The sequence below is a fragment of the Pipistrellus kuhlii genome, unplaced genomic scaffold (assembly GCF_014108245.1).
Source record: "Pipistrellus kuhlii isolate mPipKuh1 unplaced genomic scaffold, mPipKuh1.p scaffold_m20_p_1, whole genome shotgun sequence".
Classification (NCBI taxonomy): Eukaryota; Metazoa; Chordata; class Mammalia; order Chiroptera; family Vespertilionidae; genus Pipistrellus; species Pipistrellus kuhlii.
Window position 1 is genome coordinate 33,877,608 of NW_023425404.1, and position 23,524 is coordinate 33,901,131.

At 51.2% G+C, this 23,524-nt stretch overlaps 1 protein-coding gene across 2 annotated transcripts in view; it reads right to left on the bottom strand.

The window, feature by feature from the left end:
* Nucleotides 1-3,213: 3,213 nt before the first annotated feature.
* The window catches only part of ANKDD1A (ankyrin repeat and death domain containing 1A), a 36,914-nt gene continuing 16,603 nt past the window's right edge, over nucleotides 3,214-23,524 (bottom strand). The window contains exons 7-15 of one of the 2 annotated variants that reach the window (XM_036438996.2): nucleotides 18,434-18,532; nucleotides 17,788-17,886; nucleotides 16,438-16,536; nucleotides 12,536-12,631; nucleotides 10,946-11,044; nucleotides 9,775-9,870; nucleotides 7,362-7,566; nucleotides 5,503-5,634; nucleotides 3,214-4,154 (exon numbers count right to left, since the gene is read on the bottom strand). In XM_036438996.2, coding sequence (XP_036294889.1) covers nucleotides 4,093-4,154; nucleotides 5,503-5,634; nucleotides 7,362-7,566; nucleotides 9,775-9,870; nucleotides 10,946-11,044; nucleotides 12,536-12,631; nucleotides 16,438-16,536; nucleotides 17,788-17,886; nucleotides 18,434-18,532 — 987 coding nt within the window. In that variant the 3' untranslated portion in view covers nucleotides 3,214-4,092. Of the gene's footprint in view, nucleotides 4,155-5,502; nucleotides 5,635-7,361; nucleotides 7,567-9,774; nucleotides 9,871-10,945; nucleotides 11,045-12,535; nucleotides 12,635-16,437; nucleotides 16,537-17,787; nucleotides 17,887-18,433; nucleotides 18,533-23,524 lie in introns of both variants that reach the window. The other variant, XM_036438987.2, reaches the window with a different exon arrangement.

The window sequence follows — 23,524 nt, forward strand, 5'->3', positions numbered from 1 at the left end:
ACAAACAGAGAGGGACTGTGGGCAGGGCCAGTCTGCACGTGGTCAGCAGCAGTCCCTCACCTGGTGCCATGATGAACCAGGGCTGCCCTCCACGCTCTTCAAATTCGCCCTTTGTAAGCCGTGCCTCCCTGGCTCTCCCCACTAACGACTGCCATTTCCCGCCCTGACTGATTTTGAGTGCTGGCCTTGAATGCTTATCCAGGCCTATCTATTGGGCCAGTCTGCTACAGGCACCCTCGACTCTCCTGGCTAAAGCTACACCCATGTCCCCACTGCCCAAACCTGCCCCTTCTCTCCCAAACCCCATCATCTCAGTTCCCAACACGACTGCTCCTCAGATTTCCCAGCTGGAAACTCAGCCATCTCCGACCCCATTGCCACACCTCCACCTCCATGCCACAGGCCGAAGCCGATGCTGAGATGAAACATCGAGAGCAAGATGCTTGTTAAAGATCAAAAGAAGGAAGATTGTGGAAGGAAGAAGGAATGGGCATCCTGACCAAGGCTGGCAGAGGGCACTCAGGGGGGTACTAGTGCCCCCTGGAGTGGTCTGACCGAGGGCTGAAAAGCCCATCCTCTGCACACCGGCCGTGGGCCCCTGCCCCTCCAGCACCTCCCCTCCCCTCCCCCCCTCTCCTCCCCCCTCCCTTCTCCTCCCCTCCCCTCCCCCTCCCTTCTTCTCTCCCCTCCCCCCTCCTCTCCCCCCTCCCCTCCCCTCCCCCTCCCCTCTCCCTCCCCCCTCTCTTTCCCTCCCCTCCCCTCCCCCCTCCCCTCCCCCTTCCCTTCCCCTCCCCCTCCTCTCCCCCCTCCCCTCCCCCCTCCTCTCCCCTCCCCCCTCTCTTCCCCTTCCCTCCCCCTTCCCTTCCCCTTCCCCCTCCCTTCCCCTACCCTTCCCTCCCCTCCCCTCCCCTCCCACCTCCCCTCCCCCCTCCCCTCCCCTCCCCTTCCCTCCCCTCCTCTCCCCTCCCCTCCTCTCCCCTCCCTTCCCCTTCCCCCTCCCTTCCCCTACCCTTCCCTCCCCTCCCTCCTCCCCCCTCCGCTCCCCCCTCCCTCCCCTCCCTTCCCCTCCTCTCCCCTCCCCCCCTTTCCCTCCCCTCCCCCCTCCCCCCCCCTCCCCTCCCCTCCCCCCTCCCCTCCCCTCCCCCCTCCCTTCCCCTCCCCTTCCCTCCCCTCCTCTCCCCTCCCCCCCTCCCCCCCCCCTCCTCTCCCTTCCCCTCCTCTCCTCTCCCCTCCCCTCCCCTGCTTCCTGTGTCCGGCCACACGGTTCTCAGACAGACACTCCACACCTCCATGCCATCGCATAGACTGCTCTTTGCTTGGAATGTGCTTTGTCCACTTCTGTCTTTCTGTGAACCTCTCACCTTCCTCCCTTTACCTTCTCCAAGGAGGAATAAATCCCACAGTCCCTGCCTGTACCCATTCAAGCACCAGCCGCACTGTATGACACTATTGGTATGTGAGCCCTTCGTCCGCTGCCCAGACCACAAGCTTCCAGAGGCAGGAACAGGACTACTCAGCGCAGCCCCCCGGCTCCCAGCAGACTGCCTGGCACGGAAGACACTCAGTACTGACTGCGATGGTGAGCTGACCGGCTGTGGCTACACAGAACCAGTCCACAACAGCTTGTCTCCTCTGAAATGTCACCATAGGTCTCCCAAACAAAAGAAATGAGTATTGATTTTGAGAGATGTTTCAACATTTCAATTTTATTTTAAGAACTTGCTATTTTTTTTTGTCTCAAAAAAAAACATACAAAATTAATTGTGCAAAAGCCATTCAGATAAATGACCTCAGTCCCATGTGGTACAAAATACCTTTCCCAAATGGAAGATGGCAGCGGAGGGTTTTCCATGCGGAGGATGGGCGGGGGCACAGCCCAGAGGCTGCCTGCTCTGCTGGGATCTGATCCATGTGAACTGTGTGGCCTCTGGCAAGACACCTCTTACCAGGCTATGCCTGTAAAATGGGCGGGCTTCAAAGCCTCTCTCTCTTTTTCTTTTTAAAATATATTTTATTGATTTTTTACAGAAAGGGAGAGGGATAGAAAGCTAGAAACATCGATGAGAGAGAAACATCGAGCAGTTGCCTCCTGCACAGCGGGGATGTGCCCGCAACCAAGGTACATGCCCTTGACCGGAATCGAACCTGGGACCTTTCAGTCCGCAGACCAATGCCCTATCCACTGAGCCAAACCGGTTTCGGCCAAAGCCTCTCTTTCTTTTCAAAATGTTTAGTTGGTGGGTTTTTGTTTGTTTAATTAATAGACTTACTTTTTAAAACAGTATAAAAAACAGCAGGTAGCATAGATTTCCCACATTCCCCTCTCCACAGCACAGTTTCCCGGTATCAGTCTGCACTAGTGTTAGCATGGGGTTTGCAGGTTTCTCTGTGGGGTACATGCCTAGATGTGGGGTGGCTGAGTGAAGGGGAATGTTCCTGTAATTCAGGGAGATACGGCCGCCATGCCTTTCAGAGGATGGCACCATTGTGAGCCCCACCCGCCGTGTGTGGTCACCGAAACCCCTTCAGCTCCAACAGATTCTGTCCGCTCTCCTTCCCAGGACTCGGGCCCAAAGGGTAACGTCCTGAGGAGTTTTTCTAAGATGTGGGCTCCCCACTGACCATCATCAGTTGTGCCACATGCAAAGAGCTGGGATTAGAAAGAGTGGCAGGCAGAACGCCTGGCTCCCAGCGCCGATGCCCGCCACCTGCTGTGAAACCTGACGCTTCCTGAGTCCCTTTTCCCTGGAGCCACACTCGGACTGCGGACTGGCGTGGCTGAGCTGCTTGCCTGTCACCTGAAAGTGAATCTCCAGACCAGCTGTGCCGTCCAATATGGTTCCCCTTACCACGGGTGCCTATTTAAATTTCAAATAATGAAAATTAAGTAAAATTTAAAACTCAGTTTCTCAGTCCCACTTGCCACATTGCAAGTGCTCAGTGGCCACAGGTAGCTAGTGGCAGGTAAACTGTAGCCACAGATTTTTATCATTGCAGAAAGCTGGGTTGAATAGAGATGCTCCACAGAGGTGAGTCTTCATATTGGAGCTATAAAAATGAGAATGTTGCCTGACCAGTGTAGCTCCATGGGTGAGCATCAACCTATGAGCCGGGAGGTCACGGTTAGATTCTGGTTTGGGCACATGCCCGGGTTGTGGGCTCGATCCCCAGTAGGGGGCGTGCAGGAGGTGGCTGATCAATCATGTGTCATTGTTGTTTCCATCTCTTCTCCCTCTCCCTTCCCCTCTGAATCAATAAAAATATATATATATATTTTTAATGAAAATGACAACTAAATACACAAATGATCCTGGACTGGATCCTGGTCCATAAAAATGGCTCAACTGACTAAATTCGAATAAGGTCTGAAGATAAGCTGACAGTATTATATCAGTGTTCATTTCCTGGTTTGGGAAATTATGCTCTGGTTATGTAAGACGTGAAGACTTGGGGAAACTGTATTGTGAAGAGTATTTGGAAATTCTTTGTATTGTTTCTGCAACATTTTTGTAAGTCTAAAACGATTTCAAAAACGTTTTAAAACTTTAAGAGTTTTTACAAGAGGAAAAAAAATGAGAGTGCGTGCCTCCTGGGACTGTCAGCGCGTACAGAGCAGCCTGGGAACAGAAACAGCTGTGGAGCAAGCCCAGCATTCCTAACAGCCAGGGGATGAGGGAGGGCGGTCCATTTTGTAAGTGATGGATGGAGCCCTTCACCAGGTGGAGAGACGGGAATGCTGGGTTGGGCGCCTGACCTCACATCCTGACTAGCTGCTCAGCTAGCCTGCACCGTGTCCTCTGACAAGACGCCTCTCGCCCCCCGCGAGGCTCTGAGCTGACGGAGATGAAAGCGAGCTGAGAGAGGCGAAGGACCACACCTGTGGGGAGGGATTACCTGCAAAACCCGAGGCAGCCCCTGGGCCAGTCACTGAAAGAAATTGCAAGCTTTTGCCTGCTGGCCCTGCTTGACGATGCGTTTCCATAAAAGCAGCTGGAGATTAACAGTGGTTTTTTAAAGCCCTTAAATGGTGGTCGTCTTCCGTCCAGCGGCCCCCGCTCCGAGGCCGCAGCTCCTGAAGGCCAGCCGCTCCGGTTACATGGCTGTGCACCTCCGGGGGGTGCCAGGGCCGGCGTTGATCTTCCTCCGGGTGCTTTCTGCAAAAGACCAGACTCCTGTTGCCTCAGGTGGCCTCCGGGCTGGTTTCAGCCGTTCACTGGCTGCCAGGATTTGTGTTCAAAGAAGGAGCAACAGTAATATTTAACATTTTGGAGAAAGAAAAAACTTATACCCAGCTCCTCCACTCTGAAGTGACTCTCTTCCTGCCCTGCCTGAGGCAGCTGTGCAGAGGCCAGCGTGCCAGGGCTCTCCCTCTCCCTCGGTAACATGCTCTCCGTGTCTGTCCTGTTGCCACAGGACAGCCTTCACTGCTGCTGGCGACTGCCCAGTGCCCCGTCCTGGGGTTTCCCGTAAAGCGCCATGCCCATCAGCGTGACAGTGTGGAGGGCTCTGTCCCCAGAGCGGCCCTGTTTCTAATGGGGGAAACTGCTGTCCCTCCGCCTGGCGGGCCCATGGGATGCCTGATACCCAGCCAGGCTTTGGGGACTGACAATTTCTTCTCTTCTCTTTTTCTTTTCTCCATTACAAGCTCCATTTGTTTCATCCTTTTAAACATATATATATATATATATATATATATATATATATATATATATATATATATATATATATTATTGATTTTCCACAGAGAGGAAGGGAGAGGGATAGAGAGCTAGACACGTCGATGAGAGAGAATCATCAATCAGCTGCCTCTTGCACACCCCCCACTTGGGATGTGCCCGCAACCAAGGTACATGCCCTTGACCGGAATCGAACCTGGGACCCTTGAGTCCCCAGGCCGAAGCTCTACCCACTGAGCCAAACTGGTTTCGGCTGTTTCATCCTTTTTTGTTTAATAAGGTGGAATTCAAAAGTTGGGATGGCATTGGGAATTTTGAATTCTGACTGGCTCAACTCATATTAAGCCAGTTCTAGCCCGTATGTCTTAATGTTTGTAAAAGAAAAGCGAAACAAGACAAAACAAAACAAAATAAAAAAAAAAAAACTCTGCAGGCTGTTCTTGCTTTATTCCAAACTGGGGTGGGGGTGGGGGTGGGGGTGGTGGTGGTGGGGGTGGGGGTGGGGAGGATTGAGTATAGCAGGCTGGGGAGGAAGAGATGGTAGCACCCCTGGCTCTGGGGCTGTGAACCTCATAGGGACCGCCTGGGACAGCGCCCTCCGTGCACAGGGGGGGAGACCCGGGCCAGGAGGCGCTGATTGCTCACGGCCTCACCTGAGTCCCGAGAGAGGCAGAGCGGGACCAGGCATCTGGGAGGCTCAGAGCCGGGGCCGCGGCACGCGGTTCAAGCAGCCTGGGAAGGGGGCCAGCAGTCCAGGGGCGGGGCACGCTGCTCTGACCCGGGCCGGGCACTGCCCTGAGCAGGAGCCGGCAGGGGGCGCTCTTACCAGCCAGGTCCCTCCGGCCGATGGCCACGAGGCCCTCGAAGAGCACTTTGCTGGGGTTCTCCCCCGCCGCGGTCACGCCGTGCAGCCAGATGAGCAGCATCCGGTGGCCGTGCTCCTGGTAGCTCTTGGTGCCTGGGCCAGGAAGGAGAAAGGGAAAAGGAAAAGGAGTCAACCTGGCCCACATAGCACGGGCCGGACTAAGCACGTGTCTACGCTGCCCTGACTGCCTCCGGAGCACCAGCCGCCTCTGCTCTGGGGGAGCTCCGCCCGGAGAAGGGCGGGCGGGGGGGGGGGGGGGGGGGGAGCAGAGCAGCCTCAGGTGGGGTGCGGGTGGAGCTTTTGTGTTGGGGACCCTGAACCTCCCAGCCCCAGGCTTCCTCCTGAGCATCTATCTATCACGCATGCTGTTGGTGTCACTCTTATTATTTTTTAAAAAAATATATTTTATTGATTTTTTACAGAGAGGAAGGGATAAGGATAGAGAGTTAGAAACATCCATGAGAGAGAAACATCAATCAGCTGCTTCCTGCACACCCCCTGCTGGGGATGTGCCCCCAACCAAGGTACATGCCCTTGACCGGAATCGAACCCGGGACCTTTCAGTCCACAGGCTGGAGCTCTATCCACTGAGCCAGACTGGCTAAGACTGTCGGTGTCACTCTGAAGGGAGAACTGGCGCTCGTTGTGGTACAGGATGCACAAGGCGGCCGCTTCACCTTTGGCAGCAGGACAATCTGGGCCTTGCCCGCCAGCGGCCCTGCTCAGTGAGAAGCCGGCTTCGTCAGAGTCCGAGCTGGCCAGGTTCTCTCCCGGCATCCGTGCTTCCCACCGTCTGTGCCCTGGGAGCACCTGAGGAGCTTTAGGAGCTATTGACACCAGGCTCCCCGACTCCCCCGGCTTCCCACCGCCTGGTTCTGGCACAGCCCGGGCGCTGAGGTATCCCCGCTTCCCAGATGACCCCCAGGCACAGCCATGTTTGGAAATGAGTGTTCACGCCTTCAGTGCCGGCAGTGGGACTGACTTGTTTCATTCTCTGTGACTCGGTCTGCTCTCCCAGGCAGGGCGATGGCGGGCCAGCCGTGAGTGCAGGTCAGTCCTTCCGCTGTATCTGACCTTTCTCCCCTGGGCCCTTGGGGCTGCCCTCGGGCGGCAGTTTCATCGAAGGACCCACCTGTTCTCTAGCCTCTGCCCCCAGGGCCCTCCATCTGCTGTGAAAGCTCCTGTCTGTGGTACAGTTTACTTTTGGATACCCTGCTCTAGTCCACTAACTGGTTTGCACGTTTTTTGTGTCAGGTGTCTATATTCGTTATTTTAACTTTATAATGATCGAGTCTGGTTGGGTTAGATCGGTGGTCGGCAAACAGAGCCAAATATCAACAATACGATTGAAATTCCTTCTGAGAGCCAAATTTTTTTAACTTAAAACTTCTTTTAACGCCACTTCTTCAAAATAGACTCGCCAAGGATCGTGCTATTAGGTGGAAGAGCCACACTCAAGAGGCCAAAGAGCCGCATGTGGCTCGAGAGCCGCAGTTTGCTGACCACGGTGTTAGGTAATAGGGGTCACAGCAGCCCCTCTGCTTTTTACTGGGAGTGCCTTCAGCTCCCTGTATGAACCGCTGGCATCGGCTCCGGCTGGTTCACGAAGAGTGTGAAGTTCCCAGGACAGTGGGGAGGGGAGAGCAGAGGGCACGCCGGGGCAAAGGCCTGGACGAGTGGAAAAGCACGCCGTGTGCTGGCAACGGCAGGAGGCTTTCTGTGGCGCGGCCGTGGGTGGCACAGGCTTTGTCCGCAGAAGCACAGGGAACAGGAGCCCCTGCCCCCCCTGCTGGGTGCCCGGGTGCCGAGGCCAGGGGTACCTGTCCACTGCTGCTCGATGGCGTGGACGTGGGCCTCGGAGAACCCCCAGCAATACGCCAGCTTCTTCCACTCGAGGGGCCGCAGGTACCGGGAGGCCAGGCGCCACAGCACGGCGCGGAGCGGCTGCGTCTCCTGCCGATGGTCCTGCTTGAAGGTCACGCTCTTCCCCGCGAGGTCACCGGGGTCCCTGAGGGACGGGTGGTCCTGTGGGGCAGATGCCAGGAGGGCAACAGGGATTTCTGGGGGAATCCCTGCCAGGCCCTCCCTCGTGATCCCGGGCCGGGATCTGGGAAACGGTGTCGCTGCCATTGGGGGCTTCCTGGCTGCCGCTCCGGTCTCCGCCTCGATGGCTTGCCTGGGCCTCTGGGACCGAGCTGCTCACATGGTTCCTCCGTCCCTGAGTCCTTCCTCACCTCCCTGCCCCTCAGGCTCCTGGCCACCGTCAAAAGGCCAGCCAAATGCCACCTCCCTCAGGAAGGCTCCCTGATGCCTCTCTTCTCTGGTTTTCCGCGGTGCAGCTGTCAGGAGGGTGACTCAGCAGTGGTGGCTAACACCAAACAAGGCGCTGGGCTTGCCACATCCCAACAAGCAGTCAAGTTGGAGGTGACAGAATCCTCTCTACGCGAAGCCAGTGATAAAGTGAGAGGTTACAAAGGATGACACAACAGCACACACCAACCCACAGAGGCCTCTGCAAGCCCCTCTGAAGGAAGTGGACGCAGAGTTCCGGTTGTGGAAAAGCTCCTGGTGAGAAAGGTCACCCCAGTGTCTGCATGTTACTTCCCGGTCAGCAGGGTCTGGCCCGTCGCCTGTGAGGGGAGGACCGGCGAGCGTGGCTCTCACCCTGGTGGTAAGAAGCCGTTTCTTAGAGCGGGGTTCTCAGTGGATCTCTGTGCATCGGACCATCTGGGAGCTTTAGGAACTACTGAGCTTCATCCCCCGCCAGAGATTCTGGTTGAATTGGCCTGGGCAGGGGGCGGGGAATGGGGGGGGAGGGGGAGAGGAGATGGGGGTTCAGGATTCTCACTGCACCTCTGCCCTAGAGTTGAGAGCTTTAAAGATTGATGTGGTTTAGCATTAAGCACATAAACAAATCACTCGTCAAACCCTTCATATTAATATCCTGGGCTTACATTTAGGGGTCGTCTGTTGTAAAGGGGTTGTAATGTTTATGCGACTCTTGCATGTCAGTGAAAAAGAGTATCTCATGATTCCTATTGAAATTGGTGATCCACCAACTGATGTGGAGTAGTGATTTTTTTTTTTTTAATTTGAGAGGTGTAGAGAAGTTTACTAAGTTTGTAAACAATATTGGAATGCTATTTGAATGAAATTCACTTTACTTATAGATTTAACTCAGTGATCAGCAAACTCATTAGTCAACAGAGCCAAAAATATCAACAGTACAATGATGAAAATTTCTTTTGAGAGCCAATTTTTTTTTAAACTTAAACTTCTTCTAATGCCACTTCTTCAAAATATACTCGCCCAGGCCGTGGTATTTTGTGGAAGAGCCACACTCAAGGGGCCAAAGAGCCGCGTGTGGCTAGAGAGCCGCAGTTTGCTGACCACGGGTTTAGCTTATTGGGTTTACTAGGATAATTTTTAAATTGAGGAAGCATTTGAAATGCGTGAAAAGAAAAGCTATTATTTTAAATGTATTAATTCACTTTAAAATGTTTACAATAGTTTAATTAATTAAATTCATACAGGGCCAAACCCTAATCAAAAGGCTTCTTTGAAAGTGACTATTCATATTTACTGGGATGCATAAATAGAATAACAAGATTTATAAAATAAACTTAAAATTTACAGAAAATTTGTTTTTTTAATCAGCTTAACAATAACCCACAACCTTCGGACCAACTGAAAATTTGTTTTTTTAAAGTTATAATAAATTTACTATTATTTTAAAAATGGAAATAAATGTAAAAAAAATCATTTTCTGTGTATATAAACAACCCTCAAAGACACCAAAAAAAAACCCACCCTGCCCCACCCCCACTTGCTGGCAACTAGAACAGCAAATGCCTGGCCTTACATCAGCCACCTTCCCTCCCAGTTCCTCAGCAGACATCACCAATCACTCCCAGCACACTTTCCTCCTGGCTTAGGGAGTTGCCTGAATACAAAACCCCAAGCAGTCATTCCAATCACCCGGAGATGGCAGCGATCTAGGACCAGCCAGCCATCTCTTTGCTCACACCGGCACGCATGCCTCTATTCACCCCCAACCAGGAGCCATGGCAGCGGCCTGCAGTCACTCCACACTGGTGTGGGAACTCTCACAAACGTCCCCGGTGGGAGGTGAGGCGGGGATTACTGCCGCCTGGGAAACTGAGGGGCCGCTGAATGGGTCAAAGCCCCCTCCACCTGGAGCCCCGTGGCTCCCTCTGCGCTGGGCCCCAGTACCTTCTCCCGTTGGTAGAAGCGGTCAGCTTTGATGATCATGTCCACCAGGCTGATGTGGTTGCTGCGGGCGGCCACGGCCAGGGCGGTTTTCCCTTGCTGCAACCAGAAGCGAGGAGGGGAGCCAGTTTCCACAGGAGGGGTGTAAGGTGACCTCTAGCCGGGACTACAAACCCTGCCGCCCAAAGAAAGTGGTTCCCAGCCATCTACTCTTCTTCCTGGAGTAGGAGGCTTTCTGGTCATGAGGAGGGAGGTGGGAAAGTCACAGGTAGAATAAGCAATAATAATCATTCCAGCCACCGCCTCCGGTGTTCTCTAGAATTTAGGGAGCCTGGGTGCTTATGGAATGCAGCCTGCATAGCACTGCCCCATCACCTGAGAAACAGGGGGTACCAGCCCCATTCCTCAGATGCAACCAGAGCCCAGAGAAGGGGCTTGGGCTCATTGAGTCAAGTTTGCCTACTTCTCCATATGCTCCCAGCCCTTTGATCCAGGACTCCCAATCAGTGCTGGCCTCAACCACCCACCAGGATGGCCAGCTCCCCAAAGGTCCAGCTCAAAGCAGGGAGCCCCTCCCAGGTCCAGCCTCAGAGCCTGGTCCTGCCCAACCCTCCTCAGCCCATCCCAAGGGCCTTATTTTATTGATTCTTTACAGAGAGGAAGGAAGAGTGATAGAGACACGATGAGAGGGTTAGAAACATTAGTGAGAGAGAAACATCGATCAGCTGCCTCTAGCACACTCCCTACCGGGTATGTGCCCGCAACCAAGGTATATGCCCTTGACCGGAATCGAACCTGGGACCCTTGAGTCCGCATCAAGGGCTTTTGCAAATAGCCTTCCTCTCACAGGCCTCATGCTAGGTCTTCACTCTTCTCAGACCTCCAGCCACTGAGGACATAGTCATCCCACCGGCATGATGTGCTGAAAAGCTCCCCACTCCCGGGCCTGTGACTCAAGGTGCCCAGAGTCTGATGGGCCGGAAACAGAGGCTACCACATGGTAGGCCTAGAGAACGGGAACAGGAGGGCCCAGGGCTGAGGGCCCTCCGAGGAGGCAGGGGAAGGAAATGGCAGGAAGGCTTCCTGGAGGAAGCTGCATTCGAGGTAAAGGAGGGAGGCCCTGACAGCAGGTGGCCATGGAAGCTTGAAGGGCGGCTGGCTGTGAGCAGAGTACCTTATCTCTCAGGTGTAAGTTAACGCCCGCAGCCAGGAGCATCTCCGCTATGTCCTGCCTGGCATGCTCTGCGGCGAGGTGGAGGGGCGTCTGCTGCCTCTGGAAGAGAGATCAGGGGACAGGCAATGGAAGGGCATGGAGCAGTGGCCTGTGCTTACAGCCAGGGCGGGACCAAGGTGGGTCCACTCCCGGTTGGGCCTTAACAACGCTTCTCCAAGATGCTATGAGGAAGAGTGAGCTGGGTTTAATTGTAAGCTTAATCCCAGAGAAAAGTTGGTAAAAACAAAAAAATACTGCTCACTAGCCCACCTAAGTCAACCTCTGTGATGATATTTCTTCTAGTCTCTCTCTCTTTTTTTTTTTTTAATGCAGAATGTTCTTAGTTTGTTGGTTTTACATATTTGAGACCATCCCGAATATGCATACATTTTGCACTTATTTTTATACCTATCATAACACTTTACACATATTATCAACTCTAATAAACACCATTTAAAAAAAATCTCACCCAAGGTTATGTTTGTTGATTTTAGAGAGAGGAAGGGGAAGAGAGAGAGAGAGAGATTGATATGAGAGAGAAACAAACATCCATCAGCTGCCTCTTATATGTGTCCTGACTGGGAATCGAACCCACAGCCTTTCAGCGTATGGGACAATGTTCCAAGCAATGAGTCACACCAGCCACGCAAACACCATTTTTAATAGCTCCGTCACAGTCTATGTCAATACTGTAATTTACCTAACCACTTCTCTGTTATGAAGTATTTGGCCCATTTTCGAACTGAAGACTGATAATGCTGCAATGAATATCTTTGTGCAGGAGCTCTCAATATATTTCCTGAAGCTCAATTCTCGGATGTAAAAATAGTCACAATTTTAACAGTATATGCTATCTCCTGCCAAATTGCTTTCTTCCCCTAGTGGTGTGTATGTGCTGGCACTGAGGAATAGATGGGTAGGAGATGGATTGAGGAAACGGGTTTAAAAAGGCTCCTGACTGGTCACAACTTCAGGACTTGGAGGCCTCATGTTATTACACACGACTGCCCCAGTCACCCCTGCCCCAGGATTCTCCCTGGGGGGGGAGTGGAAGGGAGTCAATGAAAGGAAAAGGTTGAATGTAGGAAGGTGTTAACTACAGAATATATATATATATTAAGAAGCCCAGTGCACAAAATTCGTACACAGGTAGGGTTCTTAGGCCTGCCTGGCAATCAGGGCCGGCCAGGGCCTTCCTTCCCCCAGCTGCCAACTGCCAGCCAGGGCCTTCCTTCATTCCACGCTGCCCCCTGGTGGTCAGTAACGTCACAGAGAGCGGTCAAACTCCTGGTCCGTCAAACTCCTGAGGGGACAATTTGCATATTAACCTTCTATTACATAGGATTATGGGAAAAACTTGAAAACAACCAAAATGTTCAAAATAATAGGGGGATGGTTAATAAAAATGATGCTACCACTACCGTCAACACATCAAGCTATAAAAGCAATGCCTTAGCTTCGGGCCATCTGGTAGACGGCAGCCGAGCCCGGCCAGTCTGTGAGGGTGCCCAGAGGCTCCGTGGGAACCGAGTGGTTTCTGTGGCCACTTACATTGTCGGTGGCATCCAGGTCACTGCCAGCATCAATGAGGAGCTGGACCAGAGTGGGGAAGTTGTGCTTCACAGCAAGATGCATTGGAGAGGCTCCCTGCTGGGGTGAGGGAGACACAAATCAACTGATGGGTCCCTTTCGGAACTGCCGAGCAGGAGGTGGGTGCTGGGGGGTGAGAGGAGGGAGGAGCACTGATAGCGCTTCCAGGTTGGATGGGTGGCCGGAGGCATTCACAGTCCCATAGCCTGAACCCCTGGGGTCCAAACACTGAGCCTCAAGGTGGGTGGGGACCTGAAGACCCACGTTTGAGACTTAGCTATGCCAAGATCCCCCAATGTGACTTTGGGCAAGTCATTTTCCTTCTCTGATACTCTTCATCTGGCAAGTCCAACAAGGCCCCTTCTAGCAACAACACCTTAATGTTCTCTGATATCGCATTTGACCCACACATGAACCTAGAGTGGTATTTTTACTGGTATGTTCATCTTACAAATGGAAACACAGGTTCAGAGAACTTATGCAACTTGGCAAGGACACATAGCTAATGGATACCTTGTGTGATTGAACTTTCAACCCCTGGCACCTGGGTAGGTGCCTGTTATCTGCTTATGTGTGATATCAACGAATGCGAGAGCTGGATGTGACTGGAACAGAGATCTCACTCCAAGTCCTACACTTACCCAAGGCCTGGCTCAAGGCTAGAAGACTCCCTTCCCTATGGTCCCCTGTGACCCCTGACTGCGTGACAAAGTGAAGATACCGCCACTGTATCCCCTTCTCAGGTCACACACATACTGTGCAATAGTACAAACCCAGGAAAATTGGAAGTACAGATCTATACTGGTTATGGAAATACACCCTCACATGTTGAGTACAAAAAGGTTATAAAACAGAACAAACACATACAGCAAGAATGCCCACTGTTGCCATTACTAGTTTAGGACAGGGAAAAAACGGTTTATAAATATTAGAAAAGATTTTTCTCAGCCAGTGTGGTTCAACCTATGAACCAGGAAGTCGAGGTTTGATTCCAGGTCAGGGCAATCCATGATTCTCATTAATGTTTCTATCTCTCTTTCCCTCTCCCTTCCTCTCTGAAATCAGTAAAAAATATATTTAAAAAAAGATTTTAATAATATCATTATTTGTAGGCAACCTGGTTGTTTTAATCTAGACAGATTAAAATAGTTATTATTCTCCCTCCCCCGCCCAAAATGCTACTAGAACTAATTTAAAATAGAAGACAAAAACACTCAAGTAATTGTAATAAATGTAGCTCTCTGGTGGATGGCGTTGATAATAAGGAAGGTTATGAATGTGTAGGGGCAGAGAACATATGAGAAATCTCTACCTTCTGCTCAGTTTTGCTGTGAACCTAAAACTGCTCTAAAAATAACATCTATTAAGAGAACCAAATACACCCAGAATAATGAGGCAAAGTCAAGGAACACAGGTGCCAGCTGGAAGGGCTCCCGATGGTCAAAGCTGAAACATCTGAGCAACAAATTGGGTTATAAAAGGATCCAAAGAAATAACTCACAACAAAAGAACTTCAACTAGAAAAACAATTCATGGTTCAGAGTCAATAGTAATCCAAAACAATAACAAGGAACCACTAACTACAGAAGAATATCTAATATTGGTGAAAGGTCCCTCATAAATGGCTGGAAGCTATGTGGTGTGATGTTTTGGGAAAGCAATTTAAAAGCTTGCACCAAATCCTAAGATCTAGGTACAGAGCAGGAGTTGCCACAGCCCCAGGCTGAGACAGGGTGTGGGACAGAAGCTGATGAGTCAGTCCCAGAGGTCGAGGAACAGGAGTCGGCACAGGCAAACCACGCAGCAAGCCGGTGGCAGCCGCTGAAATCAATGAAGAGCCAGTCAGTAAACAGCCAGAGTGAAAAGAGGCCCGGAAGGCTGGGTCCCAACTGGGCCTTCGAGAGGTTACAGAGGTCCTAAGGGCCATTATCTGGGAATCTAAGAACATCCTCTTTGTCATCACAAAACCAGATGTCTGCGAGAGCCCAGCTTCAGATACCTGCGTAGTTTGGGGGGAAGATGGAGGATTTATCTCAGCAAGTCCTGCTAGCTGCTGAGCAATGCAAAGTTCCAGGTGAAGCTGTTTCAGACATTCAAGAAAACACAGACTCCAACTGTAGAGAGGAGAATAAAGAGGAAGAGGCTGATGAAACCAGTGTGGGAGTTAAGGTCATGGAATTGTTCATGTCACGAGCACATTTGTGCTGAGAGCAAAGTCAATCCAAGCCCTGAAGAACAATAGTAATGATATTATAAATGCTATTCTGGAATTCACAATGTAACCATCTGAAATAAGAATTTGTTTGTTTGTTTGTTTGTTTTAAAAGGAGTGATTGCTGCTTGGTTTGAAATTTGTTCTGTTTTGATCACTGATAAGCCTTTTTGTGGGATTTAAAACAAGAATCATAAAAATGTTTTTACTACCTGGCCTGGAAATCCTGCTTGGAGAATACATCTACAATGCAAAATAAATAAAAAGTTATGCCATAAAGATGTTCATGAAATCATTCTTTATAGTTGCAAAGTCAGCACCAACTTAAATGTCCAACAGTTGAGGATCTGTTTGATGTGAGGTGGATAGTGGACCACAGCTGTCATGGTCAACCCATAAAAATTGTCTACCAGGCAAACTCAGCAACACTGGGCACCTGAGCTCGGGAGACTCCACCGGACTGGAGTCAATTCTGGTGTCATGCTGGGGAAAAACAGATAAGCATCCTCCTTGCAGACATCTGCCTTATCCTGGATTTATTCTAGAGGTGCTACAATATGAGGAGAAACAGAGAGGGGATAAAGAAAAGTTATTGCTTTACTAGGGTGTCAGGATTAAGGATTCCCCTTTTCTCTAAATTCTAATGAATTGTGTTATACTATTTTTACAATAATGTTACATATTTTTAACATATTTTTATTTCAGAGAGGAAGGGAGAGGGAGAAAGAGACAGAAACATCGATGATGAGAGAGAATCGTTGATTGGCTGCCTTCTGCACAGCCCCAGGGAGGGTGAAGCCCGCAACCCAGGCCCGTGCCCTGACCAGAATAAAAACATGAACTCCTGGTTCATAGATTGATGCTCAGCCTCTGAGCCACACCAGCCAGGCTACAATAATTTTAAACAGAGTACTTATTTCTGCTATATGAAACAACCTCTTTCTAGCTCAAATAATAGATAGTTCCTCGTTTGTGGAATGGGAATAATAATAGTACTTATGGATATGGAAACCGGGGCCCAGGCAGGTCAATGCTGCTTGCCCAAGGTCATTCAGTTTGAGTGGCAGAGCCAGGCCTCAAACCCAGGTTGTCTGACACCAGAGTCCAAGTCTTTTTTTTCTCTCTCTTTTTTAAAATATATTTTATTGATTTTTTACAGAGAGGAAGGGAGAGAGATAGAGAGCTAGAAACGTTGATGAGAGAGAAACATCGACCAGCTGCCGCTTGCACACCACCTACCGGGGATGTGCCTGCAACCAACGTACATGCCCCTGACCTGAATCAAACCTGGGACCCTTCAGTCTGCAGACCGACGCTCTACCACTGAGCCAAACCGGTCTAAGTCTTAACCACAAGGTTAAACTGTTGCCTATGGTACACTGCATGTGCCACAACATTACAGGAACAGTGTGGACAACCAAGAGGCCAAATCTGTAATAAGATCATTCCTGACCCCATGGATACAGGGAGGCGAACACAGGAGATACTTCGCCTGGAAGGAAAAGCAAGCATGGTTTCTACTCCTGTCCCACTGAGCCTTATTTGTCTCTCCTCCGCCTGCCAGCTGGCCCCCATCCTAACCCCAATCAATGGCGTCATGGGAGACTTTGGGGTCACGGGGACCCCCTTCAGTCCAGGCCCCCACACTTACATGATCAGCCACGTTGGTGCAGCCCCCTGAGTGGATGAGGGCCCGGGCCACGTCCTCGGAGCCACTGAGAGCTGCGAAATGGAGGCAGCTCTGCTCTTTCTAGAGGAAAACGGAAATCAGTGCAATGCCCGACGGACCCTTCAGAGCGGGCTTGCAAAGCACTTAGGGATTCATTATTCCATTTTTCTCATTACCCCACCCCCACCCCTTTCGGGACTATTATCCCCTTTCAACTCCGAGGCCGAGGAAATCAATGACTTGCCCAGGCCTGGTGACAGTAAAAGGAGCTCACATGACCTCAGCCTTTCCTTGCCTCCTATCACAAACTCCGGAACACAGGCCAAAGGCTGCACAATTTCCTACCTGGTAATACACGCAGAGCACAGACTCTGAGGAGATGGTTTTCAAAGAAGGGGACAAATAAGATCTGCCAGGACAGGGCAAACCCCAGTACAGTGCGCATCATAGCGAACGGTGGACTGGTAATTCCGGTTGTTCCAGTCATTCAGTCATAATGGTCGCTTAGGCATATATATATATATGTTAATATTTTTTTTTCATACTTAGAGTGGTTTAACATTGATACTATCAGATTTACATTTGCCATTTTGCTATTTATTTTCTTTTTTGTTAATCCTCACGCAGGAATATTTTTTCCATTGATTTTCTGAGAGAGTGGAAGGGTCGGGGAGAGACAGAAAGAGAAATATCTATGTGAGAGAGACACATTGGTTGGTTGCCTCCCATTTCACAGTTGGGAAAAGAGGCTCAGAGAGGGTAACTCGCTCAGATCACAGCAGCTCAGCAGTGGAAAGCCAAGACCAGACCTGGGCCTGCTGCCTCGTGGCCTCTGTGCACACAACGTTCTGGAATCGTCGTGGTGGTGCTGCTGACGCCGCTACAGCCCAGCCGCCAGGGGCAGCCGCCCCAGCCCAGGGCACCTGTAGGAGGCATCCAATTGATGTGTCTCCCTCATATCAATGTTTTTTCCCCCTCTCTCCAACTCTCCCTAAAAATTACTGGGCCTGGCTGGGTTGAGCATTGATTTATGAGCCAGAGGTCGCAGTTTGATTCCCAGTCAGGGAACATGCCCGAGTTTCGGGCTCGTTTCCCAGTGTTGGCAGCCGATCAATGGTTCTCCCTCATTATTGACATTTCTATCTCTCCCTCCCTCTCCTTTCCTCTCTGAAATCAATAAAAATACTTTAATAAATAAATAAAAATATCCTTGGGTGAGGATTAACAAAAACCTCAGACATGCAATCCAACAGAGTAACCATTTGGTTATGTGGAAGATGAAGGGACGGGGCTATTTGAAAGGCCGCTGTCAGTGGTGGGAGGCCTGGCTACCTGAGTGAGGGCGTTCACGCTGCTCCCAGCCGCCAGGAGGAGCCGCACACAGTCGGGGTGGGTCCCTTCAGCAGCAGCGTGCAGGGCGGTCAGACCCTCCTGAAACACACGGGACAGGGGCAGGCGGGGGAGGGCAGGAGGCTGAGGCCAGGACCCAAGACCAGAGGACCCCGTCCTGCCAGGCTCCAGGGCTTGGAGCTCCCCACTGCCCTGCTCCTAGGACAACGACCCCATTATTTGCGGTTCCCCAATCCCTGCCCCTGATTTTCTCACTTTGAGGGACAAGTGGTACACTCATCTCCCTCCCCTCCCCCCCACCCCTCTGCTCAGGCTCTCCTGCCCTGCAAGCAGCCTCACCCCGCTCTCTGTCCATTCCCTCCTATTCCAGGGAGCCGCCCCTGCCCATCCTGGTCACGAGACTTCTCCCTCCTGTGAGCACACACCCTGCGCCCGACTTCCTGGAACCCCTCCTGCCCGGTGCCCCACTAAGCCCGGAGTTCTGTTTTTCCTGGCGGGTTGCTGGTTCAAGGACATATCCTCAGCTTCCAGCTCTAGGGCCTCTATGGGGGGAAACCACGGCCCGGGGGTCCCTTGAAGGCAGAGAGTGAGTGGCATCCACGCCTGCGTCATCCAGGTGGCCCCTCACCGCGTTCCTCTCCTCCAGGTCCAGCCCGATGTCCACGAGCTGCTGCAGCACTGCCAGGCGGCCCCGGGCCGCGGCCAGGTGGAGAGCCGTGTTCCCGTCCTGCAAGGAGGGGCTGGTGGCAGCACACACCGTCCAGGCGCTGAGGGCCTGCCGGAGCCACCCCTCATTTTATAGACGTGGAAACGGAGGTCCGGAGAGGGAGTGACATCTCCAGGGTCACAGGGCAAGTCCGTGACACGCTGCAGCCCTGAGTGTGGGGCCGAAGCCACCCTGCTCCTGAGAACTGTGCCAGAGACTACAACCAGGGCACTGCCCAGGGCCAAGTCCTGGTCTCTCTTTTTCTACAATTCAAGGCAGACACATACTTAAAAAATAATAATAATAAACCCCTGCTTTCCATGCTCCTGTCTAAAACCGGCCCCTCCCTGGAGACTGCAGACCACTCTGTCTCCTTCTGCTCAAGGCCAGGACTCCAGCCCCTGCCGCCTTGCCTTTTCCAAGACGTTATGAGCTTCTCGTGGAATACTGAGGCCCACCCTGACCACACTCGTAAAGCTGGGACTCCACCCCTGTCCTCCTGATCCCCTCATCCTGCTCCACTTTTCCTCCTTCTCCGTAGCACCCGGCCTGCTCACACCTTTATAATTTACTTGTATCCCCTGCTCATGGTTTATTGTCTGACTCTTTTGGCAGAACGTAAGCACCACAGGGTGGGGATTTCTGCCCATTTTGTTCTCTGGTTTCCCCAAGTGCCTAGAATAGGAGCTGGGCACACGGCAAACTCTCAACAGACATGTGTTCAATCCTATATAATAAAGAGGCAATATGCAAATTGGCCATCACTCCAACACACAAGATGGCTCTCCCATGTGGACACAAGATGGCCGCCACAAGATGGCCACCAGGGGAGGACAGTTGTGGGTGATCAGTCCTGCAGGGGAGGGCAGTTAGGGGCAATCAGGCAGGCAGACAGTTGGGAGCCAGCAGTCCTGGATTGTGAGAGGGATGTCTGTGGGATCGGGCCTAAACGGGCAGTTGGACATTCCTCGAGGGGTTCCCAGATTGGAGAGGGTGCAGACTAGGCTGAGGGACACACACACACACCATGCACAAGTTTCGTGCACCAAGCCTGAGAGTAAATAATGTGATGGGAGCTTCACATTTGCCTCCTGGAACTAGAGAGCCAGAGGACTGGTAGCTGCTGTAAGGTCAGGCCTGTTTCTAACTGCCCGGGAAACGGCCAAGAGATTGCAATCTCAACCTTATGTTTGCATTTCCCCAGGCCAATTTCCCCAGGCCACCTGGGTGTGGTTTCTGCCTATAAAAGCTTGTAACTAACCTCTGTTCAGGGCTCTCAAGCGGCAGTCTTTTTCTGGACTGCTGCTTGTGGGTCCCTGCGCAGCGCTTGGAATAAACCTCCTGCTCTTTGCATCAAGACTCGGGCTCTGCGTTTGATTTGGGGTCGCCGCTCATCCTTTGGACCGGGGGTCTTTCAGGCCTTACATTCTGGGGGCTCGTCCGGGACCGAGCGGCCCCCCCCTCGAGCCCAGAACCGATCTTGGAGGTAAGAAGGGGTACCCCGAAGTTGTCTGTCTTTGTCTTGTGTTCTGTTATCTGATCTGGTTCTGTGTGCGCACTTCTGTAATCTGATCTGGTTCTGAGTTCGCAGCCGTTCGGCAACTCGTGAGAGTGGCTGAACAGTGGTCGGTAGACGTGTCGGAAGGCCACAGGCTGCAACCCTGGGGGACGCCCCAAGGGTGCAGGAGAGCCAGGGGCGCCTGGCGGTCTCCTATCAGGTGTCGGGTTCGAGTCCCGGCAATCAGGTGTCGGGTTCGAGTCCCGGCAATCAGGTGTCGGGTTCGAGTCCCGGCAATCAGGTGTCGGGTTCGAGTCCCGGCAATCAGGTGTCGGGTTCGAGTCCCGGCAATCAGGTGTCGGGTTCGAGTCCCGGCAATCAGGTGTCGGGTTCGAGTCCCGGCGAAGATCGGATAGGTTTGGTTACTGAGACAGTGAGGCAGCCGCGACCGTCTGCCCCAATCGTGTGTTTGTGGAAGAGATTCAAGTGGAGACTCCTTGGCTCTGTCTGGGTTTGGAGTCTGGAGATTCCCTGGTTCTGGTCTGAGTGAGTGTTTTGTGAGTGTTGAGAGAGTGCGGCCGCAATCGAGTGTGTGGGAATTGGTAAAAGTGCAGTGTTTTTGTTTTTACTCTTTTGGATTTGTTTTGGAATTATTTGTTGCCTAACAAATTGGGAAGAAAGAGAAAAATGGGGCAAGGAAACTCAAAGGAGAGTCACCTAAGTCCCCTTGAATGCATGGTTAAAAATTTTCCGGACTTCAAAAAACGAGGTGAAGGCTATGGTGTTTCGGTAGATGCCTTCACTCTCCGGAGACTGTGAATTGGAGTGGCCGACATTTGGGGTTGATTGGCCTTCAACAGGGACCCTAGACATGGGGCCCTACACGGGAGTCCGGCGGATAGTCTATAGGAGCCCTGGGCATCCGGACCAAATTCCATACACTGATATCTGGATTGATGTTCTTTTTGATAACCCCAAATGATTGAAGGAGTGTGGTTGTCTCCTTGACAAAGGAAAATTGGGAAAGAGACCTCCCAGGTCCATCTTACTCGCCCGGCCACAGGCGAGCAGAGAGAAAGAAAGAAACCTTTAATTTGTTTAAAGCTGAGTGCTCTGGTGGCAGCACCGCCTTCGTCACCTGGGACCCGTTTGCTCCCTGCCTCCATTCACCTCCAGGAGTTGAGTAGCTGGAGGCAGCAGATAAATTAAAAACTGGTTTCCCAAGTCATTGTAAGCAGCTCTTGAAATTCCCCGCCATGAGGCGGAAACTAGATGGTAATGGTAACAAGTTTATGTGAATGGTGGTGAATGGCCCTGAATGGCCAGGAGTCTTTAGGTAAAGAATGTGTTCATTTGCATTTGAATGCTGCTCCAGCAGCCCACAATGGTTAGTCTTTGTCATTGGTATCAGCTAAGCAGAGTCATATAGCTACTTAAGTATGAATTGTGATTGAGAAATGTAATGTTGCTTGCCAGCTTTAAAGGTTCAAAGTATAAATTGAATTAGGAAAAGTTAATTGCAGTAACTAAATGCCTAGAATATGGCAGGCTAAATTGTATTACATGTGATAAGAATAAGCAGTAATGATCAAAGATCTCAAGGATTGGTTTATTCTCATTTGTCAGATGAGGAATCTATATGATGCTTGAGCCCTATCCAGGTTGTTTCATACAGACCTAAGTAAATTTGTTGGGAATTTATAGTGTGCCTCTTGTGAAGAAGTAGGCCAAGTCATATATTTTTCTCTTAATGTAGAAAAAGTGATAGCCATATTAATTTGTTTTGTTTTGCTTTTCTCATATGCCATTGTTATCATTTCTAATTGCATTGTAAGCTTGAATTTGGGCTTGTACCTGCATCTTGTATTTTGTTTAAACTTTGGGAATAATTTTTGGTTTCAGTCATGTGTGACTACTTTATAGATTTAAGTAGACTTCAATAATTTATTTAGAATTGTGTTAAAACAATGTGAAACTGCTTGGACACTTTTCACCGTGTTCTATTAGGGGATTTAAAGGCACAGTTAAAATTCTCCTGTGCCCCTTTTCAGTCTTATCAGAATCTGAGATCTTTATCTGTAGGAAGAATGTGGCAGTTTAAAATTCAAGCGGCTATTGGGAACAGAGTGCTAGACCTGCTCTCTCTTCCCTCTGCCTTTCCTAAATATTCTAAAATAATGGTTATAGATTTTTGAAGGACATAGGAAGAAGGTTTAAGAGCTAATGTAAAATAGTGAAAGTTTTTATAAAAGTTGTACATGTGATGAGAAGGTAGGGAGCGACTGACAGTCTATCTCCAGATTCTAGTGGCCGGCCTCAGAGGAGCCGCGCGTCGGCCCACCAATTTGGCTAAGGTAAGGGATGTCCTTCAGGGACCCACGGAGCCTCCCTCGGTCTTTCTTGAGCGACTAATGGAAGCATTCAGGCGGTACCCTGCGACCGAGGGGCAGCGGGCTTCGGTGGCTATGGCCTTTATTGGCCAATCTGCTTTATACTTTGCAGGAGTTAGTTAAGAAGGCAAAGAAGGTGTAGACAGGAGAAGAATCTCACGCGCATCTTGGCAGCAGTGGTAGGTGATAAGGGAGAGGTAAGGGTAGAACCTGGGCGATCGCCTCCCACTCGACCGAGATCAATGTGCCTACTGTAAAGAAAAAGGACACTGGAAGAGAGAATGCCCAAGAAGGCAGAGGAAGGAGAAGGAAGCCAAGACCATTTTGGCCTTTCATGAGGACAGTGACTGAGGGGGACGGGGCTCGGAACCCCTCCCTGAGCCCAGGGTAACCATCCAAGTGGAGGGGAAACCAGTAGAATTTCTGGTGGACACAGGAGCACAATAAAAGCTCCCTTGGGGCCGATATCTAAGAAAACTTCTTGGGTCATTGGGGCCACCGGTAATGAGCAATACCCGTGGATGACTAACCGGACTGTAGATCTTGGGACTGGGACGGTCACCCACTCTTTCCTTGTGACCAAAGTCTCTTGTTGGACGAGGGGAGAGTCCAATTCGGGGCCCCCGTGACATTGAATCCTGCCTCTCTGCTACCAGAAGCAGACTTGGAAAAGAGAGAGATTCTGCATTCCTGTCAGAAGATATTGGCTGAAGAAACGGGGGCCAGTCGGGATCTCAGAGACACACCCCTACCCGGGTCCCCCCTCACTTGGTTCACAGATGGCAGCAGCTACCTCTCGGACAGGAAGAGGAGGGCAGGAACCGCGGTAGTCAGCACGGATGAGGTAATCTGGTCTAGCAGTCTGCCAGAAGGCACCTCAGCACAGAAGGCAGAACACAAGCCCTCAGGTTGGCTGAAGAGTCAACATCTACACTGACAGCAGAGGCCATACATGCCCCCAAAGAAGTTGCCCAGGGCACCAAAAGGGGACGTCTGAGGTGGCGGAAGGGAACAGGAAGGCAGATGTTGAAGCAAAACAGGCTGCCTTGGGACTAAACATCCTGCCGCTAGCAAAAGTCTCTTTGGACCCTCCTAAGTCCTTCTCTTACTCCCCAGAAGAGGAGG